Source organism: Nesoenas mayeri (genome assembly GCF_963082525.1).
Source record: "Nesoenas mayeri genome assembly, chromosome: 1".
Taxonomy (NCBI): Eukaryota; Metazoa; Chordata; class Aves; order Columbiformes; family Columbidae; genus Nesoenas; species Nesoenas mayeri.
In genome coordinates this window covers 152,062,004-152,081,544 of record NC_137541.1, presented here as the reverse complement: position 1 = coordinate 152,081,544, position 19,541 = coordinate 152,062,004, and the positions used below count along the sequence as shown (strand labels likewise).

Genomic DNA, 19,541 nt, shown 5'->3' with positions numbered 1-19,541 from the left:
TGTTAGCCCCTTGGCCCTGTTTTTCAGTGTCTTAATTTACTACATGGTTAATCAAATAGTGAGTACAGACACAAAAAAGCTGTAGTTTGACAGTCTCCTTGAGTGGGTGCAAATTGTTGCTGCTGATTTAGGAAGTCAGCAGCCCTGCTCTGCATGAGAACCTTTGCTTTTTCCCCTGCATTTTCCTCTTTCCAGTGGTGCCACAGACACTTTTGGGGCTGTGTTGTGAGCTGGTGGAGAAATTACCTGCTTGAAAAATAATCTTTTGCAGGGTTAGTTTTCATCTGAAAGTGTTCTCTGACCTGGTTCACCAAGCAGCCGTACAAATGCCTGTGTCATTGCAAGGGAAGGAAGGGATCGAGGTTCAGATGTGTGGTGGGGAAGGAGCTGCTGCTTTTCCCATCAGCACTGGATCACGCTGGCTTACTGTGTTTATTGCTCTGGCCCCAGTCAAATCCCCCCAGACCAGAACTGACTCCATATTTCAAAAGAACCTAACTCCCTCTTCCGAAAAAAAAAAAAATCTACTTGCAAACAAGATTTTGGTTATTCAAAATTCTCAACTGAGGCTGCTTAGAAGCTTAAAAACCACTTCAAAAATTGTGTTGTAACAGTTCAAACGTTATTACATGCTGAGTGTAATTTATACTTAAACCCCAAACAAACTAAAAAAAAAAAAAAAAAAAAAAAGAAAAAGAAAAAAACTTTGGTGCCTTTTTAACAATATTTTCTCTTTTCCTTCTCTTCCCATCACCTTTTTGCTTTTATTTCATGTGTTTGGTTGTGGCTATTCCTTACGTTCTCCTCCTCATCCCACCTCTGCCTATCCACATCCACCATTTCATTTCACCTATACATCCTTAGCATGGCAAGGCACTGACCTGATGCATAATCACGTCTTGGCTGATGATGACCAATCAAGTCTAGACTCCTTGGGTCGTCGCAGTAGTCTTTCTCGTTTGGAGCCTTCAGACCTCTCAGAAGACTCTGACTATGACAGTATATGGACAGCCCATAGTTACAGAATGGGGTCTACATCTCGTAAGAGCTGTTGCTCATATATCTCTCACCAGAACTAATGCACTTCTGAGCTTTTTCTTAACAAATGCTTGTTGTATCACAGCCTGCTTTTCTTAGATGTTTTCTTGCTGTTCCTTGTCTCTTTAATGTGATATTTTAACAACTTCTGAGGGAGCTTCTGAAACTTCAGTTATACCTGGTGGAAGGCTCTATTGCCAATTCAATACTCATACAACAAAAAAGTCATTCTAAAAAGAGTATATCCTGTTAAGGATTATATTTCTTGAGGGTTTTTTTTTAACTGACAGATGTTACTTTGTAGCTCTGAATGGTTTGGTTTTTTTTTTTCTTTTTACTTGATCAGTATAGCAACAGGTCCTTTTTTTTTGATACAGCACGTTTTTGTATTTTGTACTGAAACCATACTGGTTTGTGAGCCAAGTACCAGCAATATGGAAATACCTTAGCAGTAGTGGTTGGATTTTCTACATGTTACTAACAAAACACAAAGCTGGTAGAGTAAGGAAGGTGCAGCTTAAAAATACGCAGTACAAGAGCTCTGAAATCATTCAGATATTCACAGATCTGTCCCATTCGTTTGGAAGAGCATTTGCTAATCCACAGAAATTTCTGGGTTTATACTGCTGTCTTTTCCTCATTGCTTTGATGTTTATATGAAGGACCGCACTGCTCCCCCGCCACCCCAGTCTGGCAGTTGTCATGAAATCCTGGCCGCCCATGCTCATCACATGCAGTGTTTTGATAATCTCATGTTACCTACGGTCATACTGTCACTGTACTGTATGCAGTAGTGTGGCAGAAAGCAAGGGTCTAGATGTTTACTTGCCTGTTAAAATACACAGCTGACAACTCTCAATTGACCATTCTTCTTGAAAAGACGAGATGAAAATGGTTCCCCTGATGGAGGCTGGAGTGTTCAGCATCTGAAACTCTAGGTACAACTGCGATCACGTTGGCTTGTCTGAAGTTCTGAATAATAGAATGCTTGGCTTTTGGGTTGTACTGTTTAGAGCATGTCCATGATGGATTTTATTGTGTCTTGTAACTTCTCTCACGAGCAGATTTGTTTTCAGCATCAGCTTTTCCCTTGCAGCCGCGTTGGCTTTTCAGAGAACTGTGACACGCTGTGCACAGCTCCAACCTGCACCTGGGGCACCGCTGGGTGAAGCGCGTCTGTTCTGTCTTGTGGATAACGTAATTGGCATCAAACAAAACTGACATGCTTTTCCCTAATGCTAAGAAAGATTTAGAAGATGTCATAGGAGGACAGAAATCGTTCTTATTTTCACCAGGGTCCCTAGATGCAATTCCCTTACCCCTTTTCAAGTAAGCATGTTATCCAGTGTTTGGGTATTACTCTGTGAACGAGTTCAGAATAATCATGATGCAATTAACTGCCGGCTGGGATCTTGATCACAGTGTTTAAAAAATAATCAATACCTTTCTGCAGGTTACATGATCAGAAAGTTAGTAGTCACTACACGTGCATGATTCCAGAAGGTGGTCAGCGTGGAGAAGCTATTTCAAAGCGGTTCATATCTGCAGATTTGCATTCAGTCTTGTTTGATCACCCGCTTTATCCTCTCTCACTGTTGCTGGCAATTCGAAAATGTGACTACGCAAAGCAGCAGTGCTTACTGAGGAGGGTTTTCAGGCGTACATTTTACTGCTACTCATCTGTTAACACAATGACCAGGAACTTGTGTATGTTGAACATTTTTCAAAGTGGAGGAGTGTTGCTTAGAGAAATGAGATAATTACATGTGCTCCATACCATTCCACAGCGCATTTGTAACCCGCTTCACTCCCCTATTCCTTTCAGTCAGTTTTTGGGTTGTTTTTTTTTTTAACAAATGGAAAGTATGGATTGTTGGGGTTTTTTTGTTTTGTTTTTGGTTTTTTGTTTTTTTCCTGTTTATTAAGCTGTGGTGTTCTTGTTGAATAATGTTTTCTGCATTGGATAAATTATAATTCCTTTATGTCTGTTTCATGTTGTATAGTGTAAATATGAGTTTGAAATACGGTTGTTGCACTTGAACTTTCCTTATCGCACAGAACGTTTTGTTATCCAGATCTGAAGACTTTATTGACTTTCTATGCACCAAAGCTTTGACAGTTTACCACCATTAATTACTGTAGCATTTAAGTCATTAACTAGTGTCTCATGTTAACATCAACGTACATTCAAAATCATTCCATGTCTTCAGTGTTACAGGCCATAAGCTACTGTGAACTGATCAGGAGTATTAATGCAACGTACTCAACAAAAACAAACAAACAAAAAAAGGCAAATGTGGAAATGGTGGTATTCAGTCCAAAGGTTCAGTGTTTCTATTTTTGTGGAACTTTAGTCATGGTAACACTAGTACCTTATGTTTATGCAATTCTGTAAATTATATGTATACAGTTACAAACACACCGGAAGGATGGAGAATCTGAATTAGAAGGTAGGTTCAAGCCATTGTCGTCCCCTCTTCACATGGCTTATGCAGTGTTTCCATATATTAGTAATTGCCATAAATTGAAACAAACCAATATTAATTGAGTGTTTTGCATAATCTTGCCAAAACACAGTAATGTGTATATAGTGACGTAAAACATAGAAAAAAATATATATTGTGCACTTCATTTGTGAATGGGAGAAGCCATCTTTAGTAGGTGACTGCCTTTTGAAAATACGAAATGGATGTATATCTGAATGTTGCATTGTACTGTACAGTATGCATATTGTTTGTGGTTGCATATATCAATTAAGTGTTTCGTTTTATATAAAAAGGACATCTGTTATGTACAGTTGAAATAAATTTTGCATTTGCTAGACTGTGACTTTAATATTTAATTATTACACGGGGGAAAGGACAGCATAATTTCAGAGTTAACACTTAATTCCCTCTTCCCCCTATGCCTCCTTTCTCTCCCTCCCTTTTTCCCGGAGGAATAAAATGCTGAAGTTAAAGCTTTTTTGACATAAGTGCGTAACTTTTGTTCAGTGTAGTTGACAACCACAGGAAGTTCAATGTAATGTGAAGTATGTATCCTTCTGTATTGTCTTTTTAAAAAATAACTATTCAGAGATGCCACCATCTATAGAATGTTTTTCTGTTGCCACCTTCTCCCTTAATTGATATTATTTTCTTCTTTTTCCTTTTTGAACTGGTGTGTTCTCCATAAAAGCATGGGCTGCGTTGTTGGAACAATCTAAAACCTACTTCTGCAGGCAGGTCCTGTTCCAGAGAGAAATTTTATTAATGTGAAATTGGTTTCTATAACCTTATATATTTTTCAAAGTTTAATATTACAACATTTTTCTCTTTAAAACAAGAGTTATCCTTAGTGTTTCTACTTAAAAGGTGCTTGTATAGGAGTGAATTTAAATAAAATGATAACCTGATGTACATACTGAAATTTTTACATCAGAATAAATTAATTGCCTGCTTTTGTTAAAAGGTCCTAATGTTTTCTGCTTTAGTTGTAGCAACTCTAGTTTTAGCCCTGCAGCTCTTGGTGGAAGTTTTTGTATTGGTTAGTGAAGTATGAGTTTAGTGGGACAGCTCTTTTTAAATGCTATCTTAGAAATATCCCACTTCTGCAGATGGTGTATCTGTCTTTCAGACATATAGAGTTGTGTGTATTTCAGTCCACTTTAATTATTTTCATCTTACTTGTCAAAACATTTTGCTGTAAGCTGTGTAGATCTGTGATCTGAGTCATGTGGGGTTTCTTTTCTATTTGTGTATCACTATTAGTTAAAAACAAGCAAAACAACCCACTTTATGCCAAAATCTTTTCCTTGTTATTCCCAAGAATTTGAAAAAAAAAATGGTGTATTTTATACAGTGAACTTAAGGTGGGCCTGATGTTTGGATTCTGATTTGTCTTTATCAGTAGAAGATAGTAAAGGGCTCCCTTTTGATTTTGGCAGATCTGTAGCATGAAGGATTTGGTTTTTTTCAATGCTTTAATCTCAACACATGCAGAGTCTGAGGGTACGGTCTTTAAGGTTCTTCATACTAGGATCTCATCAAAGATTCACTGAGAAAGAGAAGGTTGATTTGGGAGGTCTCCTCATCCACTTTCACATATTTAATACAACTGATGCAATGAAACACTGATCATTTTAAATGACAAGTAATTCTTATTTTCTGTCTAATGTTTGCTTCTCCAGGAAATTTTACACATCTGTACATACCGGTGGTTAATGGTAGATCTAAACAGTTGTGTATGCATGTACTTGTTTCGCAGTGGCAAGTCAGACTTCTGTCTTTGAAACTAAAGCAAATAATTTTGAAGAGCTTCTTAGCTTATGGAGAACGCCTAGGAAAGTTGGTGAAAACCAGAGTTGTATACTTACAAGTACCGTTTCTAATTTTTGAGCTTTACTGTGCCTCATTCCACTCCTTACTTCTCCCAGTCACCCAATGAAGGTATGAAAAAAATTAACCACCATCACCATGGGTCTAACTTCCATGGCTTAAATTAGGACCCTCACAGTCACTGGAAGAAGGCAAAGTCTTTGTAGAGTGTAACTACGGGGAAGTACCTATGTTGAGTCTTCTCCTCCAGATGCCCAGATGAAGGAAGGAACCCTGTTCTTGACTGACTGGGGAGAGCTGGCATTTAACCGAGGCCCAGAGGTTAGCTAATTTTAAGTAGTAGATGTGAATACCCACCTCCATTTTACTCTTGGCTTAAACGGCTCCTGGACAAGCAAGGTCTTTGAACGCTGGCGGGGAAATAATATCTGGTGAAAGTGAAAAGCCGTCTGAATTGTATCCCCCTGTCTAAACTCTCTAGCCCTGATCTGAATGCCAGCTGGGCTTTATTATTATTTGCTTTACTCTGGAGGCTGAATTTGCTAAACCTATAGTTTAGGGTATGGTATTGGCAAAAAACATTGTAACGCTCCATTCACCACTCTAGGGCTGGGAGATACTGGTATTGAACAGATACCTTTATTTTTTTGACAGCATTTAATTGAAGGAAACTTAGTTGAATTCTGATCTCAGTGATCAGTTGTTTGGGCTTTTCTTCAGTTACGCAACAGATTCCTAAACACTGGAGTATTTCATTCTTCCATGACCCTGAATTTAGGAGTTCCCCATTAAAGAGTTATGGCAGCTTCCTTAACCTTAACATTTGTGCACTAATCTTGAATAAATGTCTGGGTTTGCCAAACATATTTTCTTCTCCCATCCACCTGCTTCCCTGAATACCCCCAAAAAAGGACAAGAAAACAAAACTCTGATTTATAAAGCTTTTGGTAGGGGGTGTTCCAGGTTGTTGTTGTTTTAATTAGTACTTTATATTGTCTCAAGGTGATTTAGGGCCAGAGCTGCTGGAAGTCAATTTAAGTATTGTCTTTCTGCTTGTTTGAATTGGAATGAGACTGAGTAGTGTCTCTTAATAAAATTCAGCATGAAACTTACACATTTAGGATTGAGGAATGGCAGATATGGCAAACCGAAGTAGCTTTTGATTTTTCTACGCTACTTCATGAAAATATGTGGAATATGTCTCAAAGAGGCGCTTAGGTTTACCAAACTTGCAGCAACTTCTTGGACTGTCCTTTTAGCTGAAATACCCACAAAACCCTCTGTTCACGTCCTAAAGCTGTACCTTGTAAACTTCTGGAAAGAAATAGTTACATAAAGAGTAGACACAGAGGACCTGGTGGAGGCACAAGGTGCAGTATAGGGAGTATTGCTGAGTGCCGATAATGAGGTGACTGCTTGAAGTTTCCTCTAGATGTATAATTGCGAGAAAAAATGTATCTTAATAAAAAAAAAGCTTCTGGCATAAATGATGCAGAAAAGCAGCACAGTGATGTAGCTTCGTTTTGCCTTTAGAATTTGACTTATCTAGTCTGATGTTACTGTGCACATACTCATTTGATGATAGGGTCCTTTGCTGAAGGGTAAATGTGCTGTATTTTTGTACCTTAGAGGCTTAGCAAGTGCTTGTGGGGTTTAGGAAAAAAACAAACAAACAAACCTCCACAACAAAGGAAAAAAAACGCACTGAAACTCACAAAAAGCAAACCAAGATAAAGGAAAAAGTAGGGTTTCTTTTTTGTTTTCTTTTTTTGTTGTTTTTTTTTGTGTGTGTAAGTACAAACCACAAGAGCAGCACGGGTTCTGAGATGCAAATTAAAAAGTTGCATGACCGAGGGTATGGGAGCAATGAAGGCGAGGGTGAAACTTGTGATGTCCTGAATGCCACGGTAGTTAATGTGTTTTGTTGCACAGGAAGGTTAATGTTCACAACAACCCTTTTGCATCGTGGATATGTACTGTGTGGTCTCCTTCTGTGTGTTATGTTGGTGAACATTTTTGTTTTTAATGAAACTGCATTCTGTGTCTCAGTAGTATTGTTTACTGTGCTATGCTGTACGTGCATCAAGCTATGTTGACGTAGACATCTGTCTTATATGCATGTGTGTATATGACTGTACAGCCGGGACATTTTTTTATTTAAAGCTGTCTACTCCATGCTATTTCTGCTTTGCGAGGACTCACGTTACTCTGACCATGCAAAGACAATTGGATGCAGCTCTATATAGAGATAAATGTAACATACTGGGAGTCACAGCGTGTGCTGGGCTGAATTGCTCAGTGTGGGTACAGAGACCCGAAATGCTGTGATCTGGCAGCTGCTGCCAACTAATTCCTGAAATAATATTTAGCTCGGTGTTCTGTGTTACTTCCTGAGCCGATAAAGCAGAGCAGTAACTAATTAACTGAACTACACATAAGACAACTTTTTACAATTAGAGACTGACAGCGCAAACAGGGAAATGTCCTTGAGCTTCATACAGAGTGTGGATGTGCTTGTTTTATAGGTTGTTCCTTCCCTGGAAAATAGGCGGGAGTGGAAGAGCATTAACCCTTAAAAGATTTCTTCACTCTGTAAGATGAAGAACTTACAGCTTTCAAGGACAAGATTCTGTTCTCAAATCTGCAGTTATCTTTATTCCAAAAAATTTTGACCATCACATACTGATACATTAGATCTTTACTGTCAGCGTAAGGAAACTGTTTTCTTCATTACGAGATGTTTGTCATTGTTTGCTAAAATAGTTTAAATAGCTGAACATGTGCTGCTGCTAAAGTACAATCCCTACAAACTCATTGTTCAGAACTCAATACCACAGCTGTTAAGGAAGTCATTATTTTTCTGAGCTTGATTTCTTTAATTTTTTTGTGTGTTTAAATTATGTATTTTATCATGAACCATAGAAGAGGAGCACTGTTATCCCAAAGCAGCTGTTCAGCAGGAGCTAACTAATTTCTCCTGACGTCATGCACTCTGTGGTACCCAGTTGAGTTCAAACGTAAGACATTCCTGGCTAATAAAAGTCATGGCAATGAATTGGTAGGCAAGTGTACCTTGTTTGTTAAAACTGATGTCTAGGTTAAAATATGCAGGAACTTTAATGCCTTACCTGCTGGGTTTGAATTCTGAACAAATGCTTAGACAGCAATTTATTCACAGACTTTAAAAAAAAATGCTTGTAATTTGTTGCAGCCTAATTAAATAACATTTCTAGAATACATACATTATGTATGAATGGATGCACATCTCTGAGCTATAGTTTTTTTCTTTCAGAGCTACTTTTTTAGAATCTGTATGTATATCTTGATCTTATAAATTGTAATGATGGTGCAGAATGTTTTGAAGATGTTGGCATGTTTTGAATTTTTATTGTCAAACTGTTAAGTGCTTTTTAAAACATTACATTCAATGTATGTATTTCGTTTGTTAGGAATCTATTATAGGACTAAAAGGCTGTCTGCAACTGTATGTATATGTGTGTGCACACAGTTACATTGTTTATAGTGTTTAAAGGGAGAGTGGTTTTAATTTTTGTTCTTCTATTGCAGTGTCATTTGATACCGCTATTCTGCTCCTTCCTGATGGAGTAATTGGTTTAGAGTGGAATTTTTTCTTGGATTTGTGTCAGTGTGAGATCAGAATCTGTCCTTGAGGCTTAAATCACTGTTACTTAAAGACATCTATCCCTTTCTGAGTCAGCTGTGGTGGATTTGTAGAGCTTTTACTGGTGGTTGACCGGTGTATTGTTCATGGAATGGTGTAGCATCCCCATAGATGACACAGGAGTTACATCAGCAGCAAGATAGGAATGTCAGATGATTTTTTGTTGTTGTTGTAAGGCTGTGGTTTCAGATATAAAAAATGTGTCAGTAACGTGTGTGTGGAGGGAAGGGGGAAATGGAAGGTGATATACCTTGGTCATACAGGTGTATCGTGTAATGAATGAAATAATAATCTTTAAGATGCCCCAGCAGTATCTGTTAATTGCTCACTTTGTAATTTATTTTTACAACAGGTTCCCGTAAAGAATCCGCTCCTCAAGTCCTGCTTCCAGAAGAAGAAAAAATTATTGTAGAAGAAACTAAAAGTAATGGTCAGACTGTTATAGAAGAGAAGTAAGAAAACATTTAATGAATGACGGATTAAGACAGTAAACTTTGCACTCTTCTTCCTTCTCCCGTTAATAGTAGTGCCTGTAGTGGGGAACAGAGCTGTTTGGAGTGTGCTGCCAGTCCTTCAAGTGCAGCTGGCCTTCACTTGAATGCTAATAGCCTGGTTTCTTTATATATGCCATGCAGCTTGTTGCTTCCTTGCCAATATTTTTTCCAAGTGCTGTAGGATTCCAGTATTAAATTGGCATCATCTTTCTAGTCAGTGTGTGGTGTCATTCTATTTTTTTTTGTAAGGTGTATGTTGGAAATGAAATACAGTTCTGTTACGGAACCGTAATATAGAAACTGGTATAGGTCTGTGTGTGCTTGAGAGGTGTATCCTGTGACAGAAACTGGTAACAGGTCCTTGTCTTACTGAATATGAATCTGGATAAGAGACAGGGGTTTTTTTTAACACAAGTTGAAATTAGCTGTTAGCTGTGGGGCTTGGGGTTTTTTTAAATGCATTTCATGTAACAGTTTTGTCTAATAATAGATTTAGACGCGTATTTCTGCAAACTGTTGTAACGGATCGTATTTTTCTTTATTTTAGAAGCCTTGTTGACACAGTATATGCGTTAAAGGATGAAGTACAGGAGTTGAGACAGGTTGGTAACTTGCTACATTTATAGCAACACGGAGAATGGAAAGATGGAAGGCTTATTGTAAAAAAAAAAATAGGGCTTGTAAGTTGATTCACTTTGACAGGATTGAACTTGAATTTTGAACTAGATTGACTTCTAAGAATAAAACATACTGATTTGACAAAAAGCACCCTCTTTTGTGGCTGTCATCAGTCCTTGGAGCACCAGCCTTTGAGAATAGTGTTAAATATCCTCTCTCTGAAGTGACGTGCTAAGCTGTGGTTGATTTCTTTTTGAAAGCATTAAGCAAATTCAGTTCTGCTGTATCACCAGCAAAATAAGCTTATAGAAACTATGAAATAGTATTTGCTCTAGGATGTATAATTTTACTAGTATAAATGTCTGGATCTATTTAGGCCTTTATTGACGCTCTTTCAGTAACCTGAACTTAAAATAACTTCTTAAAACCTCTTATTTCCAGGGATGAGAGTCCTTTTCAGTGTCTGTCACATGGCTTTTTTTTTTTTTAATGAGGGCTTCAGCTTAGCTTAGGGTGCTGGTTTGTCACATGGGGAAATTGTGCAAGATCTCACCTGAGTTGCTGCTGTGGAAGTTGCAGCTGATTTAAGCTTGTTTTAAATATCCAAAATGAGGTGTTTAAGAATATCTTGTCAGGACATGGTCTGTTCAAAACATGTTACTGCTGCTGCACATAGTCATTGCGTAGTGTGGAGATGGAAAAGCATTGGATTATCCTCACTCTCCAGTGTGCGAATTTGTTAACTGGCCTTAACAGTTCTGACTCAGGAAGCTGGATAATATCTCCTGTGTTAATGTAAAACAGATTTGTATTCAAATTACTTTAGGTTTTGGGCTTTAAATGTGAATCAGAATTCCCTGCCCATCTGTCAGTGTGCCCAGTATTTGTAAGGATGTTGTACATGTTCCTTGAAATAGGACAGTTGATGTCTTAAATACTTAAATTCTGCTGTTTTCAACACGTGAAGCACATGCACCCCACGTTTGATGCAAATTTGACGATCTTTTTTAAAACACAGTTTACTTAATACAAGCAGCAATAATAACCCATTAGTATTCCTGTGGCCTGGCTGCTTTTACACAAAGGGTAAACATGCTGCCTCACTGAGGTCCTGCAGATCTCAGTGTGACCCTAAAAAAACCCAAAAAAGGCACCTTCTCCTGAGCTTCAAAGAAAGCCCTCGTTTCTTACGCCTTTCCAAGTAGATGGTCTTTTAAGAATAGCACATTTTCAAAGCCAAGACCTATTAAAGGTCATTTTCTTGTATATCATGAGTCTCAGCGTACAAGCATTTATTGGTCTGCTGCTGTGATGCTGCCAGCTCGAGAAGTGGCAGAACTAATTTTCTGAGCTGGGAAGGTCCCAAGTGACTGAGGGCTTTATGGATGAAGGCTCTCTGGGACCACACGCTGCACTGGCGGGTGTAGACACCAGAATGCCTGATGGTGGGACTTACCACGCAAAGTGGGATCCCTCCCGTAGTAGCTTCCATAGGTTACCCATGGCTGTTGCTCCACAGGTGCTAAACGTGAACAATACAGTCCTGAATTGGCAGGTGATAGAGGAATAAATGAAAAGGAGAAGAAATTAAGTCTGTACCTGAAAGGAAAGAATGAAATTTCTGAGTTTCGCTACAGATGTGAGGAAGGAATGGAGTTAAGGAGATGGCAGCCCTTGATCCCATCCTGTTTCTAGAAATGTCTGTAAATGACGGCCTGTGAGAGTCCGGTGGGACCCCTGGATTGCAGACCTGTGTTTAACACCCCTAGACTTGCTGTCTTGGGACTGTCATACAATGTTCTCTTGTCTTCCAGTTGCTTCCCCACTGTTTCCAGTGTTGCCTTGGCCTGTACTGGATTAAACAATGTGGGCATTACTCTGGTTTGGTCAGTGAGATCCTTATGGTCCTGTCATTCATAGTATTTCAGTATTGCCTGATGGTGCTAAGTATTGAGAACTGAGTCATAATTGTCCATACAGAATGGTGGTGTTCCTTGAAATTCAGACTCCTGTTGGTAGTCATCTGTCTGGTTTAATATTTAGTCACAAAGCACTTTCCAGAGAACACAATGGTTTTCAAGATACTTCTTTTGGCTATTTACTTTCCTAATGAAGCAAGTTAATTTGCATTAAGTTTTAAGCAGCTTTCCTGAGATTGTGAAACTACTTGCAATCACAGGAGGCTCTTGGAGGGGATATTTAACCTACTTACTGCTCCATTTCCCTTCTCCATTAACAACAAATACATTCTCCTGTTCATTGATCAGATTTCAGCAGAAGAATTTGAGATTATTGGCCATCTGTTACTAGCACTTGCATTATAAAGGACCTCTAGGTATAAATAGGAAATAGCTCATTTTCCATTTGATGGGTTTTGTTGCATTGTGTGGAGTAACTGTTTGTAACTTGCTTTTGAGCAGCTAGTAACAGTCTTACTGAGAAGAGACTTCAGATTTTGTAATTGACAGTGTATGTGTGATCAGAAAAGATCTGTTTAAAAAAAGCCCAAAACACACAACCCCCCACAACAACAAAACCAATAATATTTGTGTCTCTGTTAAACAGGATAACAAAAAGATGAAGAAATCCTTAGAAGAAGAACAAAGAGCTCGCAAGGACTTGGAGAAGCTTGTTAGAAAAGTTCTAAAGAACATGAATGATCCATCTTGGGATGAAACCAACTTATAACCTTTTTTTTTTTTCTCCTTTTTCTTTCTATTGAAAGACCAGTTGTAAAACTGAGCTGTGAAGCCTTCTGACATTAGTCAGTGTTGCATCAAGAGCACTACAAAAAACAGGACTTAACTGGATCTGGTGATTTCTTGCTCTGAACATACAGAAAAGTCAAGCCATTTACTGAAGCAATCTGTACTTAAAGTGTGGAGACCATGGATCCTGAACTCTACTAAACTTAATTTGTTTGCATCTAAATTACCTCATTTTGCAGAAAGTGCAGCACCTGACTAAAAGTCCATGTTTTTCAGTGGCTTTTTAATTGAATATGTATTTTTCTTGTAAATATCTGTAATTTTGAATGCATATGTGATTGATGTATCAGGGCCGATGCTATTTTTTTTTCTCTTGTTATTATAATGGTCACAAGTGTTAGAAATGACGGCAGTACTGTCTTACATAAGAAAGGTCAGACTTCTTTCTGGATAATTATGGATTTGTTCCAAGTTACCCGCTCATCACACATGCAAATTTAAAACCATTTTTCCTATTGACCACTGTATTTAAATCCTTTACTGTTATTTATGTCTGTGCATACCTTTTTAAACAGTTTACAATTCTTTAAGAACAGTATTAAAACACGGAAAGCTCTTTATTGGCAGTAGAAACAATTTTTAACAATGCTAATGCCCATGATCTACATTCACGTTCACTTGTTTGGCAGACTAATCTCTTGTGCTTTGGCCACCAAAAGACTGATGTACTTGCCTGCTTTTTATGACTGTGATTTTTAGGTGTTTATGTACTACTTTTTCTATTGTCGTGCTTAAACATACAGCTGGCTGATTCATGGATCGCACCGTTTGTTAAAGCAAAAAAAAAACCCCAATCTAATCCAGAATTTTGTGAATAAATTGTTGCTATTTATATTTTATGGTCACAACAATTACATTTTACCTAACCTGTGTTCGTAAGACACGTGGGCTAGGCCAAACTTCATCCAGAGCTGTGTTTTTATACCACTATGTAAGACTCTGTTTGGAATTCCCAGGCTGTGGAAGCAGAGTCATTCCTTTCCCATCCTATTTTCTCAGCGTGTTGCTGGTTTATGTCCTGCTGGGATTTAAATGGAAACAAATCTGGAAATAAGATTTTGGTTTTTTTTAATTATATTGTGATTCATAACTTGCACTGCTGGCAGATTCGAAAATACATAAATGAAGGTTTATTCCCTAGCCTGATAGGTGCAATTACTACAATCCTTCCTTGTATTTAAAATAGGAGATGCTGCGTCACTGCAAGTGCTGAGCTTCAGTTGGAGCACTTAGAACACTAATCCCGTTAAAGCTCATTTGTGTTTCAATGTCTTCAGCAAATTTTGCATCAGACTCCAGACAGTGCAATTTTCTGAGGGGTTTTTCTTCAGCTGGTGGTCAGAAATGCAGGTGTAACAGCACAGACTGGCTCGCGCCTTCTGTCATCCAGATTTTTTATCACTCCTATTAAATCAAGTGCTCAGGCTTGAGCAAATGTTTATACAAACTTGAATGAGTTGGAGCCAGGATGGTTCGGGTGGTAGGAATTGTCGTGAACATTTTGAATCGAATGAAAAAATCTATTTTTAAAGCCGGCCGCTTTTGTCAGCCAAGAACAGCTTTTTTAAATAGGGAAGAATGACAATGATTACAGAAACAATTCTGTGAGAATAGATACTTAAGAATCTGAATAGACAATTAGCTGTCCAGTGTAAAAAGCTGAATATGTCTGTAGGTATTTTAATTTCTGTTCTTACAGTTTAAAAATATCTTTAAAGGAGCAAGCTGGATAAGAACACTAAAAATATCTGCAATATCAGAGTTACATGTATTCACAGAACTTTCTGATAATTCATGGTACCAAAATCTTTTCCTGTTGTTTGCAGTTGCACAAATATGTGGCCTGACATTTATGATTATCTTGATATTTAGAAAATACTCTTGCTAAAAGCTAAGCGATACTAAACCCTGCAAATTCATAGCATCTTGGCTAAATTTAGATTTGGGAATGCCGATAGAATTTCGCTAACATTTTTACTTTCTGACATCCAGGCTGTTTTTGGATTGAATTTTAATTTTCAATTGAGCATATGTGAAAGGACATTCCAGAGGAAGAAATACAAAAGGAAAACATGGATCTTAGTGGTATTTAGCAAGTTTTAACTCAGGAACAACTTCCATCGTAACAATTTGTTTTACACTATATTGTAAAGAGTAGCACCGCTGTGTAAATTTGCTGGCTCTTAGTACCTGTGATTATTACAATTTCTGACAGTACCCCTATACTGATATCTAATGAACATGCCTTAAACACTGGGATTAAGCAGTTGTTAAATACGACCGGGATTTAGGGGCTGATTTGATTCAAGGTGGATTGGGATGACTAATTTTTACAAAAATAAAAATTAAAAAAGAAGGAAAAGCCCACCTAATATTGTAGGTATCTTTTGTCTCTAGTGTGGAGAGCGAGCTTCAGGCTTTTGGGAACCAAGGAATATCTGAACCTTTTTCTTTGACAATTTGTTATACTGTATATAGACTGTAAATTTCATCATGGACCTTCTGAATTGTTGGAAACTTTATATAAGCATGGATAAATGGGGCACTGTTTATTTAACCTATTAAAAGGTTATTTCTTTGCTCTCATCGTTTAGGGATGAGGAGATGAAGCCATTTCTTATCCTGTAGATGTGAAGCACTTTCAGTTCTGTACTGTCCAAAATGTAGCATAACATTTCTCTGTACTTACTGATGTACGCGTGTTTGTCTCACCGTGTCCTGACACCTTAAAGATTAAACAACTGACCGCCTTTGTATAAACCTTCTGAATGCCAATCATTTAGGGAATTTAGCGTCTGTTTGTGGTATCTGTGGAGAACTCAAGTTTAGTTTAGACATCGCGACAATATCATGGGATCGACTACTGAAGTGTTTATGCTACACTGTTGCAATTAAACCATGATTTTTGTTCCCCTACCCTATGAAGTGTTATTAATACATTTCATCTAATACGTGGGCTATGAGTTTAAGAAGGAAAATTGCTTTAGGGTTTTTTTTCTTTCATATAAATAATGTATTTAACAGTTGATATACTGTATTAAAGGGCCTTTTATTGGTCTTTTATAATAATAAAATTGATGCTTGGAAAATAAAACAAAGCAAGATTTGTTTAGAGGGCTGAGAAGGAGGATTTTAAGTGTCTTGCACTGAGGAATTTTGACTTTGGCAACCTGACCTGCTAGAGAGATGTAAGAGATGCAGGAGGTCAGAGACAAAAGAAAGGGGAGAAAGCAAGAAATATCAGAGAATCAAACTGCAGCATAAATCACGCATGCAGACAAGTATTTATTTATCTGGATAGACCCGAGATTTGTGGTGCGTATTATAGAGACTTGGCTGGTGCCACATAGAATAGCGGGGGGTGATTTTTATGGTAGGAGCATCATCGGTATTGCCTTATGCAGGATGATGGGATGGGTAATGGAAGGCGAAGGGAGTAATTTATTTGGAAAGATGGCTTCAGTCTTTGGACAAGACATTTGAAGGGATTAATAACTGAGCTTAGATATATGATTTTTATTATGTTGGCTTGGGAGGTATACTTACAAAAAACATAACTTTTTATAACTTGAGTCAGAAGAAATCTCATATCTTCCACATTTTCTCTCGGCTCATCATTGTGAAGACAGGTTTTCCCCACAGTTAAAAAATCCTTGTTTGCCATTTGCAGTAAGAAATATTTTGCGGATTTTGTTTCTGTGTGTGTTTTATTGCGGTGGGTTGGCCTTGGCCGGCCGCCAGGTGCCCACCCAGCTGCTCTCTTACTCCTTCCCAACAGGAGGAGGGAAGAGAATAAGATGGAGAAGCCCATGGGTTGAGATACATGGAGATGATTTGTCAGTTACTGTCACAGGCAAGACAGACTTGACTTGGGGAAAATTAACTTCTTGCCAATTAAGAGTTGCAGGGGGAGGACCCAAGACAAAAAATTAACCACCTTTCTAGCTGCTCCTTCTCCAGACTCAACTTCACTCCTCCATTCTCAGCACCCCAAGCAGCAAAGGGAGATGGGGAATGGGGGATTGTGGTCTGTCCATAGCGGTTCACCACTGCTGTTCCTTCCCCCTCATGATTTTTCCTGCTCTAGTGTGGGTCCTGTCCATGGGCTGCAGTCCTGTAGAGTAAACCTGCTCCATTGTGGGTTCCCCATGGGCAGTGGTTCCTGCTCCAGTGTGGGTTCTACAAGGGCTGCAGCTTTCTGCAAGGCACCTGCTCCTGCAGCGTGGGGTCCTCCATGTGCTGTACTGGGGGTATCTGCTCTGGTGTGGTCCTCTATGGGCTGCAGGGGAGCAACCTGCTTCCCCATGTTCTCCATGGGCTGCAAGTATCTGCTCATGGTGGGATGGGTTTCCGAGGAAGCAGTCTGAGTAGATCTTGAGATGCTTTTCTCTGTGTGTGACTGCAGCCACCAGCGTTTCCCATTCAGGGTTATGCCTCTCTGAGCTGCTCCTGCTGCTTGTCTAGGGGGGAACTGATTTACACCCTGTTGGAGCTTCTGCACCTGGTAGGCTGAGAAATCCATGTGCAGAACCCAATCGCAGTGTGCACCTTTGCTTGCTGTGACAGGACAAGAGATGGGAAAGGAGGGGGCGTGTAACAGCCCTTGATTATGGGAATGAGAGGCCTAAAATAGTCAGTGGAGCTGTGGGTAAAATGGGTATGTATCTGTGTATACGCCATGAGTCCCACAGTCCTGTTGCTGAAGGATCCAAGGAAATGTGGAATTTTGCACTTAGAAGAAATGCTGGGGTGGAATTTGAAATGAAATCGCAAGGCATGCTTCATAAACTGGAAAAGTGGTGTAGGCTTGCCGTATTTCACCTGCATACTCTACACTTGAGCTTTGTCTTCATGTGAATCAAATATCAACTTAGAAGGGGAGCTAAGCCTGGGTTTGGAACCAAATTAGCTTCCCTAGCTTTTCCTTCATTGGAGTGGCTGCTCTCAACCCACTGTTCAGGCCCAAATCTAATTCTTGTGTTGTCAGAAGGAAACGAGAGCTACAGTTCAGTGGGTTACTGTGAGCACTCACAACTATGTGGCTCTTAGCCATCCAAAATTCGCTCAGGTGCTCCTCTTAGCTCCTGAATATTCTCACTGATTTCCTTCCCTTCTTCTGTTGGATGTGCACAGGCCCTCCTTTACGCATGGCAGAGCTGACTTCTATGCTTTTACCCCATCATGCAGCCACGCATCTGTCCTGTCCCCCATGTGCCTGACTGTCTCCTGTCCACATCTACTGGCTTTCCAATTGGCATGGACTAGGGTTAATCATAACAAGCCTGGGCAGGTGATGCTCTGGGCAGCTCTCACCCCATCCTTCTGACTTTCCTCCGAGTAAACAGTGAGTCTGATCGTGAGGATGGTTTTAGGCTGACCTCTAAACGGCTAATAGAGCGAGAAAGCTTTTACCTACGGCAATGCACCATTGCCAGGAATGTAGTGCGCTGTATGTAACATCTAGGATGCAATAGGATCATAGAATATCTCGCATTGGAGAGGACTAACGAGGATCATCAAATCCAACTCCTTGTTCCTTGCAGGACTGCCTACAACTAAACCACAGGACTTGAGAGCGTTGTCTAAGATGCTCCTTGAACTGTGACAGGCTTGGTCCCATGGCCACAGCCCTGGTGAGCCTGTTCCAGTAACCATCCACCCTCTCGGTGAAGAACCTTTCCCTAATGTTCAATCTGATGGTATGTGTAGGCCTGGTGAGATTCCCCAAACAATTTTTTTAAGCCAGTGTACCACTCAGGTTTTGTTAGACCTCTCTTGCCTGTCAAACAGCCTATAATAGCTCTGTATTTGCTATAGACATAGAAGAGCGATACAGAAATAGCATGTTTTTACAGTATTTTTCCAGCAGGGGACTGTGTTAGCTTCTGCTTTGTCAGAAACTATTCACCATTTCCCTGAATTTGTTAATGTTTGTACTTTTGTATGCTTTTGTAAGTGCCTGGAGTTAGCTTTTTGTATATTTTTGAGCTGCTTTTCCAGCTCCAGGCAATACAGTCTATTAACCTTTTGTCCTGTAGAACAAAAGTAGGCAGCCACAGTTGGAAGTGTTCACGTAGCATTTAACCTACAGGATTTGTATGGGGGTTTTAGCACTTCCCCGCAGCACACGTGACTTATCCCAGTGTCTGTACATTCAGCATCACAAGGGCTCTTTCAGCACAGCACAATGTGAAGGTAACACAGGATCAGATTTATCGTGAGGCAGAACTAAGCAAGGAATTTGGCTGTGATCACCAGCTCCTTTCATTTCAGGCCTTACACTGAGGCAGGCAGAACTTTCAGAGGAACTGAGAAACATCCACTGCTACAGGACTGATCCTACAAGTTCCCACAAGAAGTCGCCATTCTGAAGTTGAGTTGTGAAAACACTGGGATGATGCAATGCATGTTCCATCCGCTGCACTCTCTCATTACTGTCTACTTTACCACGGGAGATTTCTGCCGAGAATGTAAGATATAGGACTGTTTCACCTGTGCTGGGAATGGGAGAGAGCAATGTGCTCTTTCCTGGTGGCAGAGAGGGAGGATGGTGTTGACCTTGGACTTGAAGTTAAGCATTTGAAAATACAGGTTCAGGAAAGTGACCCTGCTTTGGCCACCAGAT

General features: G+C 39.4%; 1 protein-coding gene across 4 annotated transcripts in view; it reads left to right on the top strand.

Moving 5' to 3' along the window:
- ARHGEF7 (Rho guanine nucleotide exchange factor 7) overlaps window positions 1-13,667 on the top strand; it is a 109,935-nt gene extending 96,268 nt beyond the window's left edge. For 2 of the 4 annotated variants that reach the window (XM_080364065.1, XM_080364063.1), the window contains 3 exons: window positions 9,389-9,488; window positions 10,078-10,132; window positions 12,714-13,667. In XM_080364065.1, coding sequence (XP_080220191.1) covers window positions 9,389-9,488; window positions 10,078-10,132; window positions 12,714-12,836 — 278 coding nt within the window. In that variant the 3' untranslated portion in view covers window positions 12,837-13,667. Of the gene's footprint in view, window positions 1-864; window positions 1,042-9,388; window positions 9,489-10,077; window positions 10,133-12,713 lie in introns of all 4 variants that reach the window. The other 2 variants (XM_080364066.1, XM_080364064.1) reach the window with 2 other exon arrangements.
- The last annotated feature ends 5,874 nt before the right edge of the window (window positions 13,668-19,541 follow it).